General features: G+C 33.8%; 2 protein-coding genes and 1 long non-coding RNA gene across 3 annotated transcripts; 1 reads left to right on the top strand and 2 right to left on the bottom strand.

The window, feature by feature from the left end:
- Window positions 1-210: 210 nt before the first annotated feature.
- LOC126770025 (uncharacterized) lies at window positions 211-1,821 on the bottom strand. Its single transcript, XM_050489145.1, has 3 exons — window positions 1,631-1,821; window positions 491-1,562; window positions 211-416 (listed from the first exon to the last, which is right to left on the bottom strand). Exons 1-3 carry the CDS (start codon window positions 1,731-1,733, stop codon window positions 245-247), a joined length of 1,347 nt encoding a protein of 448 aa, XP_050345102.1. The 5' UTR covers window positions 1,734-1,821; the 3' UTR covers window positions 211-244.
- Window positions 1,822-3,645: 1,824 nt separating this feature from the next.
- Window positions 3,646-4,713, top strand: LOC126770121 (uncharacterized). Its single transcript, XR_007669436.1, has 3 exons — window positions 3,646-3,868; window positions 4,098-4,266; window positions 4,584-4,713. It is a non-coding gene; the product is annotated as an uncharacterized LOC126770121 (long non-coding RNA).
- A 159-nt stretch (window positions 4,714-4,872) lies between these two features.
- Window positions 4,873-18,067, bottom strand: LOC126769971 (dnaJ homolog subfamily C member 16). Its single transcript, XM_050489041.1, has 14 exons — window positions 17,686-18,067; window positions 17,134-17,310; window positions 16,541-16,627; window positions 14,767-15,047; window positions 14,041-14,221; window positions 13,513-13,714; window positions 13,103-13,304; window positions 12,389-12,648; window positions 12,021-12,193; window positions 11,085-11,222; window positions 10,408-10,509; window positions 9,866-10,067; window positions 9,306-9,435; window positions 4,873-9,032 (listed from the first exon to the last, which is right to left on the bottom strand). The coding sequence occupies exons 1-14, from the start codon at window positions 17,859-17,861 to the stop codon at window positions 8,932-8,934; spliced, it is 2,412 nt and encodes an 803-aa protein (XP_050344998.1). The 5' UTR covers window positions 17,862-18,067; the 3' UTR covers window positions 4,873-8,931.
- Between the last annotated feature and the right edge of the window lie 204 nt (window positions 18,068-18,271).

Below are 18,271 nucleotides of genomic sequence, written 5' to 3'. Positions count from 1 at the left end.
CAATATTTATAAATCTAGATTTTACTTCTAAAAGGATTATCTATCCGTAAATTTGAAGTTAATATTGTTACTTATTTATTGATTAGTTGTTACTTAGTAAGATTTTAAGACTGAATGTCCATATCTATTTTGGGCCATATATTAAGTAGATAACACAATTAACAGACAAAATAAAAGAATAAGCAATTCGTTTATTTTCAAAATAACAAATATTCGTTTATTGTTGGAAACTATTAAAACAAACCTAAATCGCTATACATATTGTTGAATTAGGCGATCTTGGTCGTTTCACTACAATACTTTTATTATTTTGCAGAAAGTTTTTAAATGCTTGCGAACCAGATAAAAACCTTTGGTTTGTGACATAAAGTAAATTCGATATATCTGCCTTTGGATTATTAATAAGCGTCGTAGAACTGAAAGATAAATATAAATAGTTAAACATAAGTATACAAAATGTAGGTTTACAAACTAAATAATTTAAGTTTACTTAGATAAGTCTACGAAGCGTTCTGTATCATAATATACTGAATATTGTCTTATTCTTCTGACCGTATCGCCATTTTGAAAGTCACAACCATATTCGTAAAGTTTTTCAATAATTCCATCTTTATTTTTCACTGTCCAAAAGTAGTTTTGAATCTGCGTCTCGGACACGCATTTTAATTTTGGAGTGTATTCTTTTAAGGTAGTTGAACTGTTAATAAGCTCCGTTAGTTTTAAAGAATTAATTCGCCTATTGTTTGAAAGCCATGTTTTATGATCAGAAGATTTTTCAAGAAATTTTTGTATTTCAGCTTTTACATCGGAATTTAGCAAATTATTCTTAGTTTGAACTATGAACTGACTGCAATAAACTTTGAGATCATTGTTCTTCGATTGGCAAACTCGATTTATTAATTCAATTAGTTTTCGTTCAACATCTTCTTTTTCTTGTGTTATATTTTTTAGTCTTGTTTTTAAGAAAATATTTTCTCGGTGAGTCACTAAATACAATTTTTGAAAACCCACATTTATGGATCGGTTCTCCAATATTGGTTTTTGTGAAAATACATTATAAACTATACTTTTATTATTACAAATTGGCTTTAAATGATATTGCATTCTTATATTTTTGTTTTCTTGAATTACAGGCATTAAAATGTGATTTAAATTTCTGCGCTCTTGGTTCATTTCTTCCAATTTATTTATCAAAATTAAATTAATATTACGACCTTTGTTTACTTTAAGTCGTGAATATATTTTTTTTATAATTTTTATTATGGTATCACTAATTTCTTTGGCGGTTTTTCTCAAACATATACATTTTATCCGAAAATAGGCTTCAATTATATCAAAATTTAAGTCAATTAATTTTCTTTTCGTAAATGTTATAATTTCATCTTTTTTATTAACTATTAAAACCATACAGACGCCAGCAAAACACATAAAAAATTGAAGATAAATATTATTATGTAGATTATCATTAGATACTTTTATTTCGTCTTTCGTTTCAAAGAAGTTTTCTTGTATAATACTTGTATTTTTGTAGAATGGTAGCAATAGCTTTTGAAAGTCATATTCTGAAATATAAATAGTGTAGGTAATTATTTAATTGATCTTAATAAATCTGGATATTCTGAAAACTTACCAAAATATTTTTTCACACTTTTCTTCCAGTATATGTCAAGAGAACATAATAAAACCCACATGGTCACAACCATACCGAGTAGCCATTTGAATGCAATATACATTTTTTTATTAAATTATAAAACTTCAAATCATATACCATCAATTTATACATAATTAAAAAACATTTAGTAGTAGTTTTAAAATATTTGACAATATATGTCATTAGACACATCAAATTATATGTGGTATAACAATTATTATTACTGTTTAATAAAAACTTTTTCATTTAGTCAAAAGAGTATAGGTTAAAATAAAATATAAAACATAAAATTTATACTACAAATATTTTACTTTATTATTTATATTACATTTAAATCTTAATTCTTCCTTTAGTTTTTATTTCAAGATTTCTAACATCACATAACTTCATTTGTATCCAAATTATGATAAATTAAACAAATACTAAAAATAAATAACAAAATTGAAATGACATAAAAGCTGTAATATCATATTTTTATTTGTATACTTTTCTTGAGTAAAGACTGCTTGTTTAAATATAGGAAAACAAATATTAAGGAAGAAAAAATGATCACTTTAAAAATAAAACTTTATTACTTTACATTATATTACATTCCTATTACATACTACATAAAAATTAAAAATGTTTTTTTAAATGATATCTAGACTAAATATTAACTTTCAATTACTACATATAAAGTAAGCCATTAATTTGAACCTTTCCTTCGAAATAACTTTGTAATTCTGACTTGTATAGCTAACCCTAGTAGTGTTAAATTCTTTTTATACCACTCCTTATTGTAGTTAAGATGAGTTTTCCAATTTTTATCAAGAAAAGCTTTGTAAAATACACTCATCTCATCAGCAGAGAGATTTGTCTTCCCTTCAGGCAAATTGTTCTTCAAATATAAATCACGCTCCTGTAATAATTCCAAAATTATTAAACAAGGCAATATATATTTTGCAATATGAGATTACAGTAAATAAAAAAGTTTATAGTAATTATGTAATACTGATAACACCCAATAGATATTGCTAATATTTGGTAGATATGTTGTGCTGTCTCAAATTTTGTTGTATTCTTGATTCAAATTTCAAACTGGCACACCACAAGAAACAGGAAAAAATATCTCTTATATTTTTATTCTGCATATATGACAGTCACAGAATTTATATTTAAATTAATAGGGTCACATTGAAATCTATTACAATGTGTTACATTGTAATTTAATATGGAAATTACCTCAAAAAACCTTGAATTGTGCTGAGCCCAAAAATTGTGGTTCCATTCCTGTACTTCCATCCTTAATTTTCGATATCTTTCTTCTAAAAACGTCTCGTTTTTAGGTTTCTTAAATATAATTTTTCTAAGATTGGACACAGGGTCGGGAGGACCTATCATATCACTAGAAATTTTAGCTGGATTCGGCGATTGTATAGATTTCGTATCCGATGTAGTACTTGTATGCCTTGCCACAAGCTTAACCTGGAGCCTGGCTTTATTTACCCGAGTAGATAACATGTTCGACACTTAATAATATGACTAACAAATCATTCTTTTAATATAATGCGTAACATGTTACAAAGTATGACAAAATTCGTAGTTCGTATTATAATAACATAAGACAGGCCAAAGACAATTAAAGAATTATTTTTAGTTTAAGCCTTAATAAAATGGATTTTGATTCAAATTACATGACAAATAATGATAAATACGAAAGCATTTGTATAAGAGGTTCAATTAAAAGAAATTGCACTGAAATTCAATTTTAAAACGTCAGTTTGAATTGTCAATTCCTGTCATTGTCAAATGTCAATGTAAATATCAGCTGTTTTGGAAAAATATATACGTTTCTTTATACACTTTTAAGTTTTAGCGTGTATACAACAAAATGTACTTACATATACAAATCAGTTAAGAAAAAAAAAAATAATTCACTTATTAATGTGTCATCACTAATATTTTTTTTTTCATTGCTAAAATTGATATATTCATCTTCGCTGATGGTTAAGTCATATTATATTATGTCATGTATGTGGCTGTCAATTTCTCTTTCAGTGCCGAATTATGTAAAAGTTCCATTACTTACTTTGCAAATAATTTAAAATTATTTACTGGAAATACATTGTTTCTAATTAAATAATATTGTTACCAGAATGGCGAAAGGCAAAAATGGTATCGAAGACGAATACTCAGCGAAGTTAGACATGTGTCTAACTGATGCGATTATTAAAACTGGTAGGTTTGTTTTATGGTTAAAAATGAGTCTAGCAACCAGGTATAGAAGCCGTATCAATCACATAACTCTTATATGAAAAGGCTGATATATGAATAATACAAGCATTCAATTTGATTGTTGTCAGTGAATAAACATGAATAATTATTTGCAAAATATCTATAAAATTATTGTTACTTGATATAATGATAAATGAGAATATGATGGATAATATTTGTATTTCCTTTGCAGGAAGTGGTGTTGTACTAGGTGCTCTGTCCTCTGTTTTGTTCCTGGGTCGGCGGAGATGGCCAGTTATAGCTGGGATGGGCATGGGAATAGGTCTAGCATATGCTAACTGTGAATTTGAGTTAAATCCAAAAAAGAAAAATACTTCATAATAATTAATTATTAATATCAGGTGAGACAGGAAGAACTTGAATTGTATTAAAAAAAATGATTTAGTATGGAACACTTGTTATATTACTTCTGACTTTTTCACAAATGTATCTATCAATTATATTTACCGAATATTCCAATTTAGTACATAACAAGATATTTGAAGAACCTCGAACAGGCAAAGCTAGCCAATTGCAATAATCATTCAAAAACACCTTTCAAAGCTATTGAGGCAGAGTTCCACTTATTATCTAATCTCCATCTAGCAAAATCCTTAATTTACCTCGAAATTCAAGTTTATTTCTTTGATTTTTACTAATGTACAAATATTTCTTTCAGATAAGAGTTTAGTTGAAAAGACTTGAGTGATGCAAATCATGTCCAGTAAGCAATTTCAATATCAGTAGATAATTTATTTTAAAAGCATTCAATTTTGTTTTAATGTACAAATAATTATTAATTATTATAATGACTTTTATTTATACCTTTATTATTTAATAAATAAAACAATAATACAAGAACAAATTTTTATATTTTATTGTACAAATGGAGACTGGAATAAAGATCAGGAAATTGTGTATTTTAAAAGTAGATTATAAAATAACAGTATAATTTCGTATGAATAGACAAAAAGCTCCGTCAACAATATACAGACACTAAACATGATGATAATTAACCTAAATTAAGAATATATTTCACAATAAACCACACACTTCTTTAGTTGGATGAAACATAACATATTTATGTTTTGATTATAATAAACGAAAAATCCCCTTGTCATGAGAATTATTTTATTAACCACAAAATGAATATATATAAAAACTTGGCTAAATAAGATAGTTACCATTTTATTAGAGCATAATATAAATAAACATGAATAGTTTTAATAGGTTTGCAAAAGTGAATTTTAATAAATATCTATGATATAAGTTTGTGATTTTACCATCAAACTGTACTGAAAGTGCATTTCACATAAATTCTTAACACTCAACAGATTTAATGGAAACAAAAAATAGTTTACCAAATGCAAATTATTAAATAAGAAAGGGAAAGTCACCTTAAATGATCAAACAGGAATCGATCCACACAATTTTACAACACTGGACATCACAATTTTATTTTTAATGTTGTCCTAGATTATTAATTTCTTGATTAATGGATAAGAATGGCACATTTCAATTCTATTATACACATCTCCTCTCAAACGAATTTGACAATAGAGTATTTGTTGTCTCGCTCTAATGTACTGAATTTAAAAAGAAAACATTATTTACAAACAGAAAAAAAAACTCATATATATAACAACTTGCATGAAATAAATTCTTAACAATGTCTAATTCCAATGCAAAAATAAACATCAAAATTGGTTCATCAATAGAAATTATTAAGAGAACCTAAATAATCATATATAATGTATATACTGTTACTGAACCTCCTCCTTTTTTGAAGTCTGTTTAAAATGTGTTAGTACTACTGGTAGTACGAACACATTTTACTAGTAGTATTTGAGAGATTGTGTACAACAGAATCAGAAGCTACCGAAATTATAAATTAATATTAATGTTTTAAAATATTTACTTTCAAAATATTTTAGGAATAAAGCCTCTAGAACTGACTTGTATACTATTTAATATAATTTTATAAATGTAATCAACCATACATAATACAAAGGATATTGAGCTCGAAATATTGTTATATTGCATTTCTTAACAGAAAATAAATTCTTCAATATTTTCAAAGTATAACAAAGTTTTTTATATGCATTGTTGTTATAAGACATTATTTTTGAAAATATCAACTTGTAACCAATACAAATAATATTTGTCATGAAAACACATAACACCATACAGGATACTAGGACTAAAATGTTTATCTTTTTATAACGGACCTGCCAAGATAACAAACTAAAAAATTCAACGATAGTTCATTTTGCATACATAAAAAATTTTAAAAATTTTATATAAATATACATGCTCACTGCTGCTACTGACATGGCAAAGTATAGGCAACATTAAAATTGTAACTACTTAATAACTATATAACCATAGACATAGATTGCAATACTGTCTTTGACTTACAAAAGACCTTAAAATTTAAAATGGCACTAATTTATTTCAGGAAAAACGCAAAGTAGCTCACGTTAGTCAAGAGTTATGAGATATTTTTATATCTTGTTTTGATTTACTTATTAATTATAAGGTAAGGAACCTGATGCTGTCTTGGTCTTCGACAATAATACAAGTTTTGTAACGAGAACATGTTCTTATATAATAGAATTTTGCAATCTATGCTATTTACAACATTTAACTAATATTTGGTAACATTTTGACTAGTAACATATAGTCCTTAAATGATAAAAATTGGCCTAAAACAATAGATGTTTAATTTACAAATATTATTAATAGATATCGAAAGTATTAGCTTATATTATGAAGCTTGGAACCGTTTTAAAAATATTGAGACCACTATATAGAACTTGCTGGAAACAATAATTAATCTGTATGACGATAAAAAAAGAAAACTATATTCAAAAACCGATTATCTAAACAAAAGGAAAATAAGTAAACGCTAATAGTGCTTATGATTTCATTGTTAGCATAATTTTAGTTAAAATTTTGTAATTTGATATCTATATTGTGGTCTGGATTCCCATGTACAGATTACAAAAGTTTACATTAGACCATAGACAAAGAATCATATTATATTGAGTTTATTTAAAACAATATATTTACTTAAAAATATGTTCATTGCGACGGTTTTTTAGACTGAGGTAATAGAATGAAAATGTTATGAAACTGATTCGATAATCTGTATATAGGTAAAATTTAATGATTTCGAATAACATTGGGGCTGGTCTAGATTACTTAAATACTCCTTATAAACAATTAAAGATACCAGAATTCATAGAAGTAACTAACAATTAAAACTTCTCCAGTATCTACAAATATTACTTCTATATTTCATAAATATTAAGGTATTCAATTATTTTAAGAACTTATGTCAGAGACCGTTCTTAGGCACTGATACAGGTTTAATAATATTATAATAAAAATTGCAATATCAGCATATAGAGAGAAATGTTTGAAGCTAGAATTTTATTATCTATGGATAAGATATTTAAATCCGTAATTGCCATAGACATTACACTAAAGAGGAGATGTATTACAAGAAATATGTAATCGGACACACATTTCGTAAATGTTTTTAAAATCTATTCTCATAATTTTATCAAGTATATAACTACTCAAAATAACCTCAAAGTAAAAACATATAAAAACGTTGCGCGGTATTTGACTTTGAAATCTCCAAGTAAGATTATTTTTTTGTGGTTAACATTTATGTATGAATTTTCATATCAAACAGAAGAGTATTTTGTTATTCGATTTCAATTTTAAGAAAAATACTGTATTTATTGTCTTATTTTGCCAGCCTGAGGAATTGTTACGAACATTTTTATACGTTATTCTGATATGTTCTTTAAATGTAAAATAATATCTATGGCAACATACTTTATTATTGTCAAAAACGACTATAGTGCTTTTAATACTGTCGTTAGCAAGACTAGCCGTGTTGATGGTGAAAGAACGCCTAATTTTTACCTCTTAGAAAAGTGTGAATACTTATCAAACGTGGATATCAATTGAATTCAACATAAGATTCACTAATACATTATAAAAATAAAATCGCAAAGACGCCATTATTGACATCACAATAAAAAAAAAAACATTAATTTGTAAATGAACAGATCATAACAAATTAATTTAGTTTAATATTGATTAAATACATAAAAATATTAAATAAAATTATTTTAAAGATATTGAGATTACCACATAAAAATTATTTAGACATTTCTAATGTAGTAATTTTGAGAAAACTCAAATTAAATTGAAATAATTTTATTTAATACTTTAAAATCGCAAAGACCGAAGAAAATATATTAAAAAAAAAAATAAAGAGTTCTTTCAAATAAATCATAAACAATTTGTATCGCAGATCAAGTGACGATATTACTTATAATATATCTCTATCAGACTGTGCCTCTAACGTGATACTATCAGTAACTATTTAAGAGACGGGCACCATAACCCACACTATTAACATTCATTGTATATTGAGGTTATATATTACATTGGTGACGAATAAAAACAAATATAATACTTACATTATCTTTAACCCTTAAGTGAAAGAGATAGCAATATTTTTATTTGTAGTGAGCTAATTAAATTATAGATTAAATTTAAATTTTAAAAACTGAATGATTTACTTCTTTGGTTATTTAATATATCATGTTTAAGTAAAATAATATATGAATAATAAAAATGAGTATAGTTAGTATTCATTGATTTTCATGCCAGATAAATTAATAGTTTAATTATCTCACCTGTTAATTTAAATGTAACTACTTTGTGTCTTGCAAGTTAACTTTAAAAATAAATAAATAGCTCTATGGTATATCATAGATAATATCAACATCAATATACTCATGAATGTCTAAACATCATCCTACCATATAAGTGGTCGAAAAATCTTATTATATCTGGGCAGTATATTTGATTACAGACAAAAAAGGCTGTAAAGGTACCTCCGTTTCCTTTAAACATAAACAGCCAACTCATCATTGTAACAAAAAAAAAATTAAGCCCATAAATGAGGCTCTGGGGTAACCAAGGAGTTTTTATGTATAAATTCACTTGGTCGTCATATCTGGCCAGTAGTTGACGTAGTATCGGTGGGTGCTCCCTTCGAACAGGCGGTCCAGCCAATTTCCGAGACCATCCAAAAGGTTTTCTAAAATTAAAAGAAATATAAATTAATTGTTTTATCTATGAATAATAATATTATAAAATTGGAGAGTTTGTATATGACAAATGCGCTTTGCGTTCGTTAGGTTGTTTATTTAGAAAAATTATCTATACCAAAGCTAAAACTGAGTGAGTCTAGAAAATTGAAATATGGAACACAGGTTTCAACTGTAAGGTGTTATATGGATATAATTTTGGAATATTATCAGTAGGAAGTCGGGATGGACAGCTAACAAATAATATAACTTTAATGGGCTACCTTGCAGCAACAACGGTGGGTCGTAGCGGTCGTCGTCGGAGGAGTCCGGGTCGGTGGTGAACCCGATGAAGGCGCCCGCCTCCGGGTCCGCGGCGCGCCCGCCCAGCGACACCGTCATGCGGCTCATGCGCTGCTCACAGTACAGCCCACATTACTGCTAATTCGTCTCCATACCATCACACTTATATTATATTTAAACAAAAACGAAACTTGTATCATTTTATATCGATATATATATATATATATATATATATATATATGTATTATTTTATTATTTATCGATAGGATAAATTTTCTGGTCTAATGAAACTTAAATTTATAACTTCCAACTGGAAAAAACTTGATTTTAGAAAACTATTGTTGTCAAAAAGTTTTGTAAACAGTTCTGGCTACTACGCTATGACTTTGCGTTGGAAGTATTTGGAGCGGGAGTACTTTTAATAATATCAAGATATACTTTATTTTTGTAGCCTCTATTAGCTCATCTCAATCGTAATTTTACAAGAATAAATTAAATGTAAATTATTATAGTGGTATCAAACCGAGTATCAACTCGTTACCTTGTGCGGCTTGGCACACTCGGGGTGCTTGGCGTGGTAGATGCAGAAGTACTTGCGGTGCGGGTTGAGCGCCAGCACGGTGCCGACGCAGTTGCGCGCGTTGACGCGCAGCTCCCCGCCGCCCAGCGACAGCTGCAGCACGCGCCGGAACCACTCCACGTGCCGGTCCACGCACAGGTACGCGAACAGCAGCGTCTTGTTCCTGCCGCCGCGCACGAACACTTTACGTTCTCTCTCTAATGCCACACTCGTTTACGAGATTATCGCCCCGGTACTGTTGTAGTAGTTCAACATGGTACTTAAATACGATATTATAACAAACTAGCTTTCACCCACCGCTACGCCCGTGTGTGAAGAGAGGCCCTCTCTCTTGTGTCAACCTGGTAATTTAGATATTTAAAATACATCCAAATCCGTACTGGTGTTTTTGCGTAAAAGAGTAACAAAGACCCATCCACCCGCCCTTATACTTTCACGTTTATGAAATTAGTATTAATCACAAATATTGCGTTATGTGCAAATATTATACAAATTGAACTTACTTTCGATAAGGCCAAACGATCTTGTGGAATTTAGACAACAGCTGCACTCGGCTCTGCCCGTCGACCAGCAGGACAATAGTCCGACAACCTGGCTTAAGCAACCTGCAAATGATATTATTCAAATCGATATATTATTTAAATCGAATGATTAAAATTTCGCATCTTAATTATGGTAATTTATAAAGGTTAATACGTCATAATAACTTGGGCAAGCCATTCTTATATATCCAATTTGTAAAAAAAAAGTAAAGCAACAGCCTTTAAATGTCCCACCACTGGGCTAAGGATTCTCTTTTAGTGGAGGAGATTACGAGATGATGCACAAATTTAAAATGTGACAATACAATGGTTCATTCCCCATGTTTTTTATAAGTCGAGTTAGGATGCAGGGCCCTGACCTGTCCATACCGATCCTATATCCTTCGGTCATGCTTTTTCAATTTTGGTGTAACTAGTACGTTAGTGTAACCTTCGTCAGGTTATTTTAGCATCAGCTTTGATGCGCTGTGGTAGCATCGCTCTGAGGTAATCACTCACATTATCAACTCCCTGGCCCGTGGGAAGTATTTTACAACTCATGTTGTTTTTTCACCTTGTTTATTTGAGAACCTAAGGACACGTCTTGGAGTCCTGTTATTGGTCAGGGTCTTATCGTCCAAGTACGATACCCAACTGACCTGACTAGTCCGTTATACTTCTCGGCTCGTAGCTCGTGCAATCGCATCTCAGGCTGCTGCTCATTGTTGTTTCGTTTCGTGCCGTTCTGCCGACGCCTTTCCTCTTTCTGGCGTTGGACCGATTCCTCTTCTACTCGTCTGTTATAAATACAAAGTAATTATTAGAAGAACTCACCAAAACGTACGTCTATATAAACACTTTGTATTGCTTTTTTCTAGGGTGAGTGAATTAGTGTTATTACATGCACAGGGAATACCTTAATATCTTAAGATATTGCATTTGCTGAATTTAGGTTACTATATAGGGAAAGGCTATATAATATAATCGCACTATCCAGTCAAATTACGACAATATCTATACATGCAAATGCCAGGAGTCCCAATAATTATGAACCTATAACCACTTATCAGCATACTTGCGCATTTATATAAATGGCCTGCCTCATTTTTTGGGTGTCAGACCCGTCAGTGGACTACAGTGGACTACTCACATGAGGTAGGCCATGAAGTAGCCGGCGGCCAGCACGAGCGCCACGGTGGCCAGCACGGACAGCGCGGACAGCGCGTGCTGCGTACTCACATGAGGTAGGCCATGAAGTAGCCGGCGGCCAGCACGAGCGCCACGGTGGCCAGCACGGACAGCGCGGACAGCGCGTGCTGCGTGCTCACATGAGGTAGGCCATGAAGTAGCCGGCGGCCAGCACGAGCGCCACGGTGGCCAGCACGGACAGCGCGGACAGCGCGTGCTGCGTACTCACATGAGGTAGGCCATGAAGTAGCCGGCGGCCAGCACGAGCGCCACGGTGGCCAGCACGGACAGCGCGGACAGCGCGTGCTGCGTACTCACATGAGGTAGGCCATGAAGTAGCCGGCGGCCAGCACGAGCGCCACGGTGGCCAGCACGGACAGCGCGGACAGCGCGTGCTGCGTACTCACATGAGGTAGGCCATGAAGTAGCCGGCGGCCAGCACGAGCGCCACGGTGGCCAGCACGGACAGCGCGGACAGCGCGTGCTGCGTGCGCAGCGCCGACAGCGCTCGCTCGGCCCACTCGCACAGGCGCCACACGGCGCGCCACAGCGGGCCCTTCACCGCTTCGTCCACCAGTTCCTGGGGGATAATATTATTAAATTTCATATACTAAATTTCTCTTCTAAATTACATTGGTTTTTATTTCTTGTACATTTAAATAAAATTTGCTCACAGTTTGTAAAGTATAATATTGAGTTTCATCGTTTTGACTACTAATACAAAAGCCGCATTTGTTATTCCATTAAATTTCGAGCCCAGGTCGTGTGGACTTACCTTAACGCGAGTTTCATACGCCACCACCTCATTGGGTTTGAGCAGTCTCTTCACGAGCTGCTCCAGGGCCCTCTTCGTCTCGTTCAGTCTCTCGTGGTATCTCACGGCCTCCTCCCCCCGGGCGGCGCCCTCCTCCAGCTCGTCGGGTCGACACTGGCTGCACGTGGGCCACGTCTCGTTGAGCCACTCGTACTGGATGCGAGTCGCCTCGCGACGCCAGATCACCACGATACGATGTTCGAGTGATGATATGTCGATGCCTGAAGCGAATATATACAGCTACCTACTACTGTGCTAGATACGATTTTTACTTGAATACGTCTGCAATTTGGATGTTTTAAACATATCGTTTTCGATACGCTTTATATTGGGACTCAAACTCTCTGAAATGACGACAGACATAAACGTGGCGGTGATATGACAGTAGCGGACAATCATTTGCGAAATGGTGGATAGGGCGCGCACTTGGGCCGAGAAGGGCTCAAGGACAAAGGCCAAATAGGCTACGGGTGCTTGAGCGCTTCTTAAGAAGATGGATTCTATGAAACGTCGTGTGGAACATCGAGAATACTTCTTTCTCATTCTATTAAATTGTTTCTCCGGCACCTCGAAACGTGGAGATCACATTTTATTCTGCAGCATTCATAGCTACAATTTCAGGGTCAACGATGGTATTATTTAAGCGAGGAGCTCAGGGTAACGAGGCGGGCTCACCGGAGCCGTTGGCGAGCGCGCCGACGAAGTCTGGCTGCGCGTGCGCGTACACGTAGGCGTAGTTGAGGCGCTCGGGCGCGCGGCGGGCCAGCGCGCGCAGCGGCGCCAGCGCGGCGGGCGCGCGCGCGCCGCACACCAGCACGCCGCACAGCCGCCGCCGCGCCGCGCGCCACTCCACCGGGCACACCGCGTCCAGCACGCTCTGCGGGCGACCGAGGGTTATATACCGGACCCGCACTTTCTGCAGTGTCCGCCGAAATCGGCCGGCCCGAGCGCCCGCCGTTCGTTCGCGGATCGGCTGGCATATATTGGTGAGTGAAATAGTTCTTGTAGTGCGGTTTGTAAAGGGGGAAATTTTCAATTTACAATTAATTTGACGATCATATCGGCTGCTAGGTAGTCGGACTCGCCTGGGAAGATAATCTCGGCAGGGTGAGCATCTGATTGGCCTCTATCAGCTGTCGCAGCGTCTGCGAGGGGATCTCGGTGGTGCTGACGGTGGCGGCGGGCTCCTCGCTGTCCTCCTTGAGCAGCACCATAGTGTCCATGCTGCGCTGGATCTTGTACCGGGCTTTGACTTTTTGGGTATTTTGGGCGGATATATCCACGAAACTGGAATAATGAATAAAAAAATGAAAATTTTATCCGACCCATTAATTGCTTACTAATTATTAAGTGTAGAATAATTGAATCTATCGACAGTAGATATAGCATATAATAAACGTAGACAACAAAAAGAATTATGTAAATGTCGAGACGATACACACGAGAATTGTATAAACATGTGAGCTTATATACCGATCTCACGCACACATTAACACACAATAACATATAATACGCTGACGTCATCTGACACTCGAACTCTCAATTAGGGTATACCGAGCGCTAAGATGATTACAGAACAATCGGTTATAAAGAAATTCAACGTAATAACTCACGCGAATGAAACACGATCACGGTAATGGAAAGCGGTGATCAAGTATCGGAGGCGGATGACTTGCCGCTCCTCGAATATCAGAGCCTTCACCTTGTTGTCTTCAAAGTCGCTCACGAACATGTCCACGTTTCGATCGGTCAGGTGACTTATCTGTTTGTATGGGAATTTCCAACGAATGAAATCTGAAACAAAATGTTACCTTCTGCTATGAGCTTGTAATTTTATTCTTTATTTACACACTATATCAGCCGAAGATGACATTTAGTAGCGTGCGCAAGCGAACCCGTGGTGCTCCTCGTTATGACAGAAAGGGTACCGCTGGTTATTTAGTGGGTATTCCGATGTTCGGGGCGCACTCGGCGCCTTAGACACCAGCGAGCCCCACATTTTCGTCCACTGTTTTCCAGCGTTTAATAATAAATAATAATGAATTATTATAATATAATAATAAATTATTATAATATAATAATAAATTATTATAAAACAACAATAAATATTTATAATGCAAAATAATCGTAGTCTAGAACTTTAAAAATACACACGTGAACGCAAAAAAACGTGCCTTTGCACGTAAATTAAAACTCATGTAAAAAAAATTACGTGACTCGGGATGAGAGAGGTGTTGTTTAAAGGGGCAACCAACCCCTATATGAAAAACAACTGTTATTAACCCCGAATTTGAGATGCAAATTTCAAATGCATCCAAAATTATTAATCCTACACTCACCCAATATCTTAGGCAACGAAGACAAGCTTTCCTTATATATGTACACTTGTTTGTCAAGTATCAAAGTTAGACATGGGACTCCGTGGACACCTATCCGCCTGGCCAAGTTAGCTTCGTGACCCGCATGGACAGTGGCTAGAGTGACCCCTAACGGCTGTAGTGCTTCAACAAGTCGTCTCCAAGCAGTCGCTGACCGAACACAGTCAAAGCACCAGTCAGTATAGAATAAAACAAGTGCAGGTGTGTGAACACTCTTCTCTAAGATATTGTTTTCGAAATGCCTGCAATAAAAACAAAAAAAAAACACTTTAAATTTCATTGTTCACTATATGACATACCGTAACAGCCTGTGAATGTCCCACTGCTGGGCTAAAGGCCTCCTCTCCTCTTTTTGAGGAGAAGGTTTGGAGCTTATTCCACCACGCTGCTCCAATGCGGGTTGGTAGAATTCACATGTAGCAGAACTTCAGTGAAATTAGACACATGCAGGTTTCCTCACGATGTTTTCCTTCACCGTAAAGCACGAGATGAATTATAATCACAAATTAAGCACATGAAAATTCAGTGGTGCTTGCCCGGGTTTGAACCCACGATCATCGGTTAAGATTCACGCGTTCTTACCACAGGGCCATCTCGGCTTTTTTTTTATTTAATTTATTACTATATGACATGCTATAGTAATATTGTATACTAAAAACAATCCCTAAAATGTGTTTCATCTTCTGGTATAAGTTTTATATATATTACAATAATATCCTGGGACATTATTCACACACAGCCATCTGATCCCAAACTAAGCAGAGCTTGTACTGTAGAAACCTGACAACTGATATACTTTTTCTTTTGTAAATACATACTTATATAGGTTAATTACACCCAGACTCGGGACAAACAGACGTGTTCATTCACACAAATGTCTGTCCTGGGTGGGAATTGAATCAACAACCTTCAACGTGAAAGGCAAGTATCTACCAACCACATCAACCGGCCCAAAAGGTTAAATATTGGTTTAGTAGTTTTTTTTAGTTACCCAACTGAACAGAAAATGTCTCCTTATTTATTAGTAAGGATGATTTATTAGTAAGGAACAATCTATATGTATAAACAATATTAGACACATTTAAAGGTATTAGGCAAAATTTTTAATCTAATTGTCATTATTTAACTAATAACTTCTTTGGATTACAATGTAAATGCAGTTTTATCATTGTTTCTCCTTGTTTTTATTTTCTATTTTTTTCTTTTACTATTTATTTTTTTCTAATAACAAGCATTAACAAATCCACAAAGCACAGTAAAGTATTGTTGCAATGATTGTTATATATATATTATTAATGTAAGTAAAAACTAATCCATGTTCTCCCAATACACAGTGTACACAACTGATATTACAAAGACAAGACATGGCTACACACATATTTCGATAATTTCAATAATGAAAAATACTTAACTGACTTGAAGATACAAAAGGAAAGAAAATACTCTGTGTTATGTCATTAAAGTGATTTCGACAAGCCGTTGCTACATAATTAATGAACCAGTAGTTTCCCCAAACATGTTGAGCATTTCGTGACAAACAACATATGCTAAACCAGACTTATGATAATATATATTATATATTAATGACTTTATAATAATATTATGAACATTTAATTTTTTAGTAAGATAGATAAAATCAATACAAGGTTTTCCCAAAAAAGTATTTTACACTCAGATACATGTTTTTCATAGATAACTAATATTAACTAATTATAACAAAATAATAACAACTTACCTTGCTGTAATAGACAACTTGTGGAACAAGGTTATGTCTTGGTCCTGGGTTCTGAAGTGTGTGCTGAAATAGTCGAATGGGTCATTGCTGAAACAAAATGTTTGTGGCTATAAGACTTCAAATGGGCTATTTTATACAAAAACTTTTAAAAAGAGTTAGTTTCGATTTCACCGCAAAACAGCAGTACTTGGTATTGTTGTGTTCCGGTTTAAAGGGTGAGTGAGCAAGTGTAATTACAGGCACAAGGGTCATAACATCTTAGTTCCCAAGGTTGGTGGTGCATTGGTGATGAAAGCGATGGTTAACATTTCTTACAATGCCAATGTCTATGGGCATTGGTGACCACTTACCATCAGGTGGCCCATATGCTTATCCGCCTTCCTATTCTATAAAATAAAAATCACTTTAGAAATTTAACATACATTTATAATTATTATTTAATAGATGATAGAAAAGGATCAGTACATGATTTAATCTATTGCTAGAAATATGTCTCCCAAAGCACACCTGAGCTTAAGTCCTCTTTTTCAACTTCAGCTCTTTATTTCTTACTACCTAAAAATATACAATTTGTGGGTACAGATTAAACATACCTAAATCTAGCATATTGACTATAATCATGTCTCTGTTTGTACATGTGGTCATCTTCGTTGGTTATCCCGTACAAGTCGTAAGCCTGTCGTCTTTCTGTGTCTGATAGCAGCTCATATGCTTGCTTAATCTCAACAAATCGAGACTCAGCATTTGGATCTTCATTTTTATCAGGATGCCTGTTGAACATTGTGAAAAATAAACATTAATCTAATAAAATATACTGATATATTTTTCTTTATTTGTTCATCCTCTGATACACATCATTATTTTATACTAAATGTATTTATAAAATATAACATTAGTCTAAATATATAATGAATAAATAAATCTTTGAACATTATATGCAATTAAGAAAATGAACAAATAAAGATTGTATTGATAGCAAGAATTATTTTATGTGAATCACAGTAAATACAAATTATATTGGAGAGGTTTAATGGGCGTAAAATAATTAATAAATAATGTAATTATTACTGTAATAATAATTATTATAAATTATCGAATAAAATTTATGCCAATAATGAAAAATTCCGAATAACAGCAATATATACCATTCTTTAGCTAATTGCCTGTACGCTTTGCGTATCTCAGGAAGACTTGCCCTTCGATGAATGCCGAGAATCTTATAAGGGTCACCGATCTTTTGTGCAACTAATATCGGTAGCACTATCACCATCAGCAGCACACACAGCCATCGTCCCTTCCAACTCTTGCATTTCCATAGCATATTATTGAGCGCTAGCGACAAAGCCCCGTACTCGAACCTCTACACTATTCATAGAACTATCTTCACACTAACATCATTTATTCTATGACATTCATTACTTATGGGAATTAACGGATAATTGGAAATCTCTTATCACTCATACGTCCTAAAATAGAACGAGATGGTTGAAAATTCGTGAAAATCTTGGGAAGACTGAAGACTCTTGGGAAAAGTGACAACCACAGATTGATAAAACAATAATGATAGAATGCTGCTAGTACCAACTGACATTTATCTTTCACAGATAATTATCGATGTTATTATTAGACAACCCCGACATATTATTGATATCTTTAAGAACGTACCTATGTTCGAAAATTGAAGTCGCATGTTTACATTTTTCGTTGACATTCGAAAAAATTCGACGAACT

This window comes from Nymphalis io, chromosome 8, assembly GCF_905147045.1.
Source record: "Nymphalis io chromosome 8, ilAglIoxx1.1, whole genome shotgun sequence".
Classification (NCBI taxonomy): Eukaryota; Metazoa; Arthropoda; class Insecta; order Lepidoptera; family Nymphalidae; genus Nymphalis; species Nymphalis io.
This window is presented reverse-complemented; position numbering and strand designations above follow the sequence as displayed.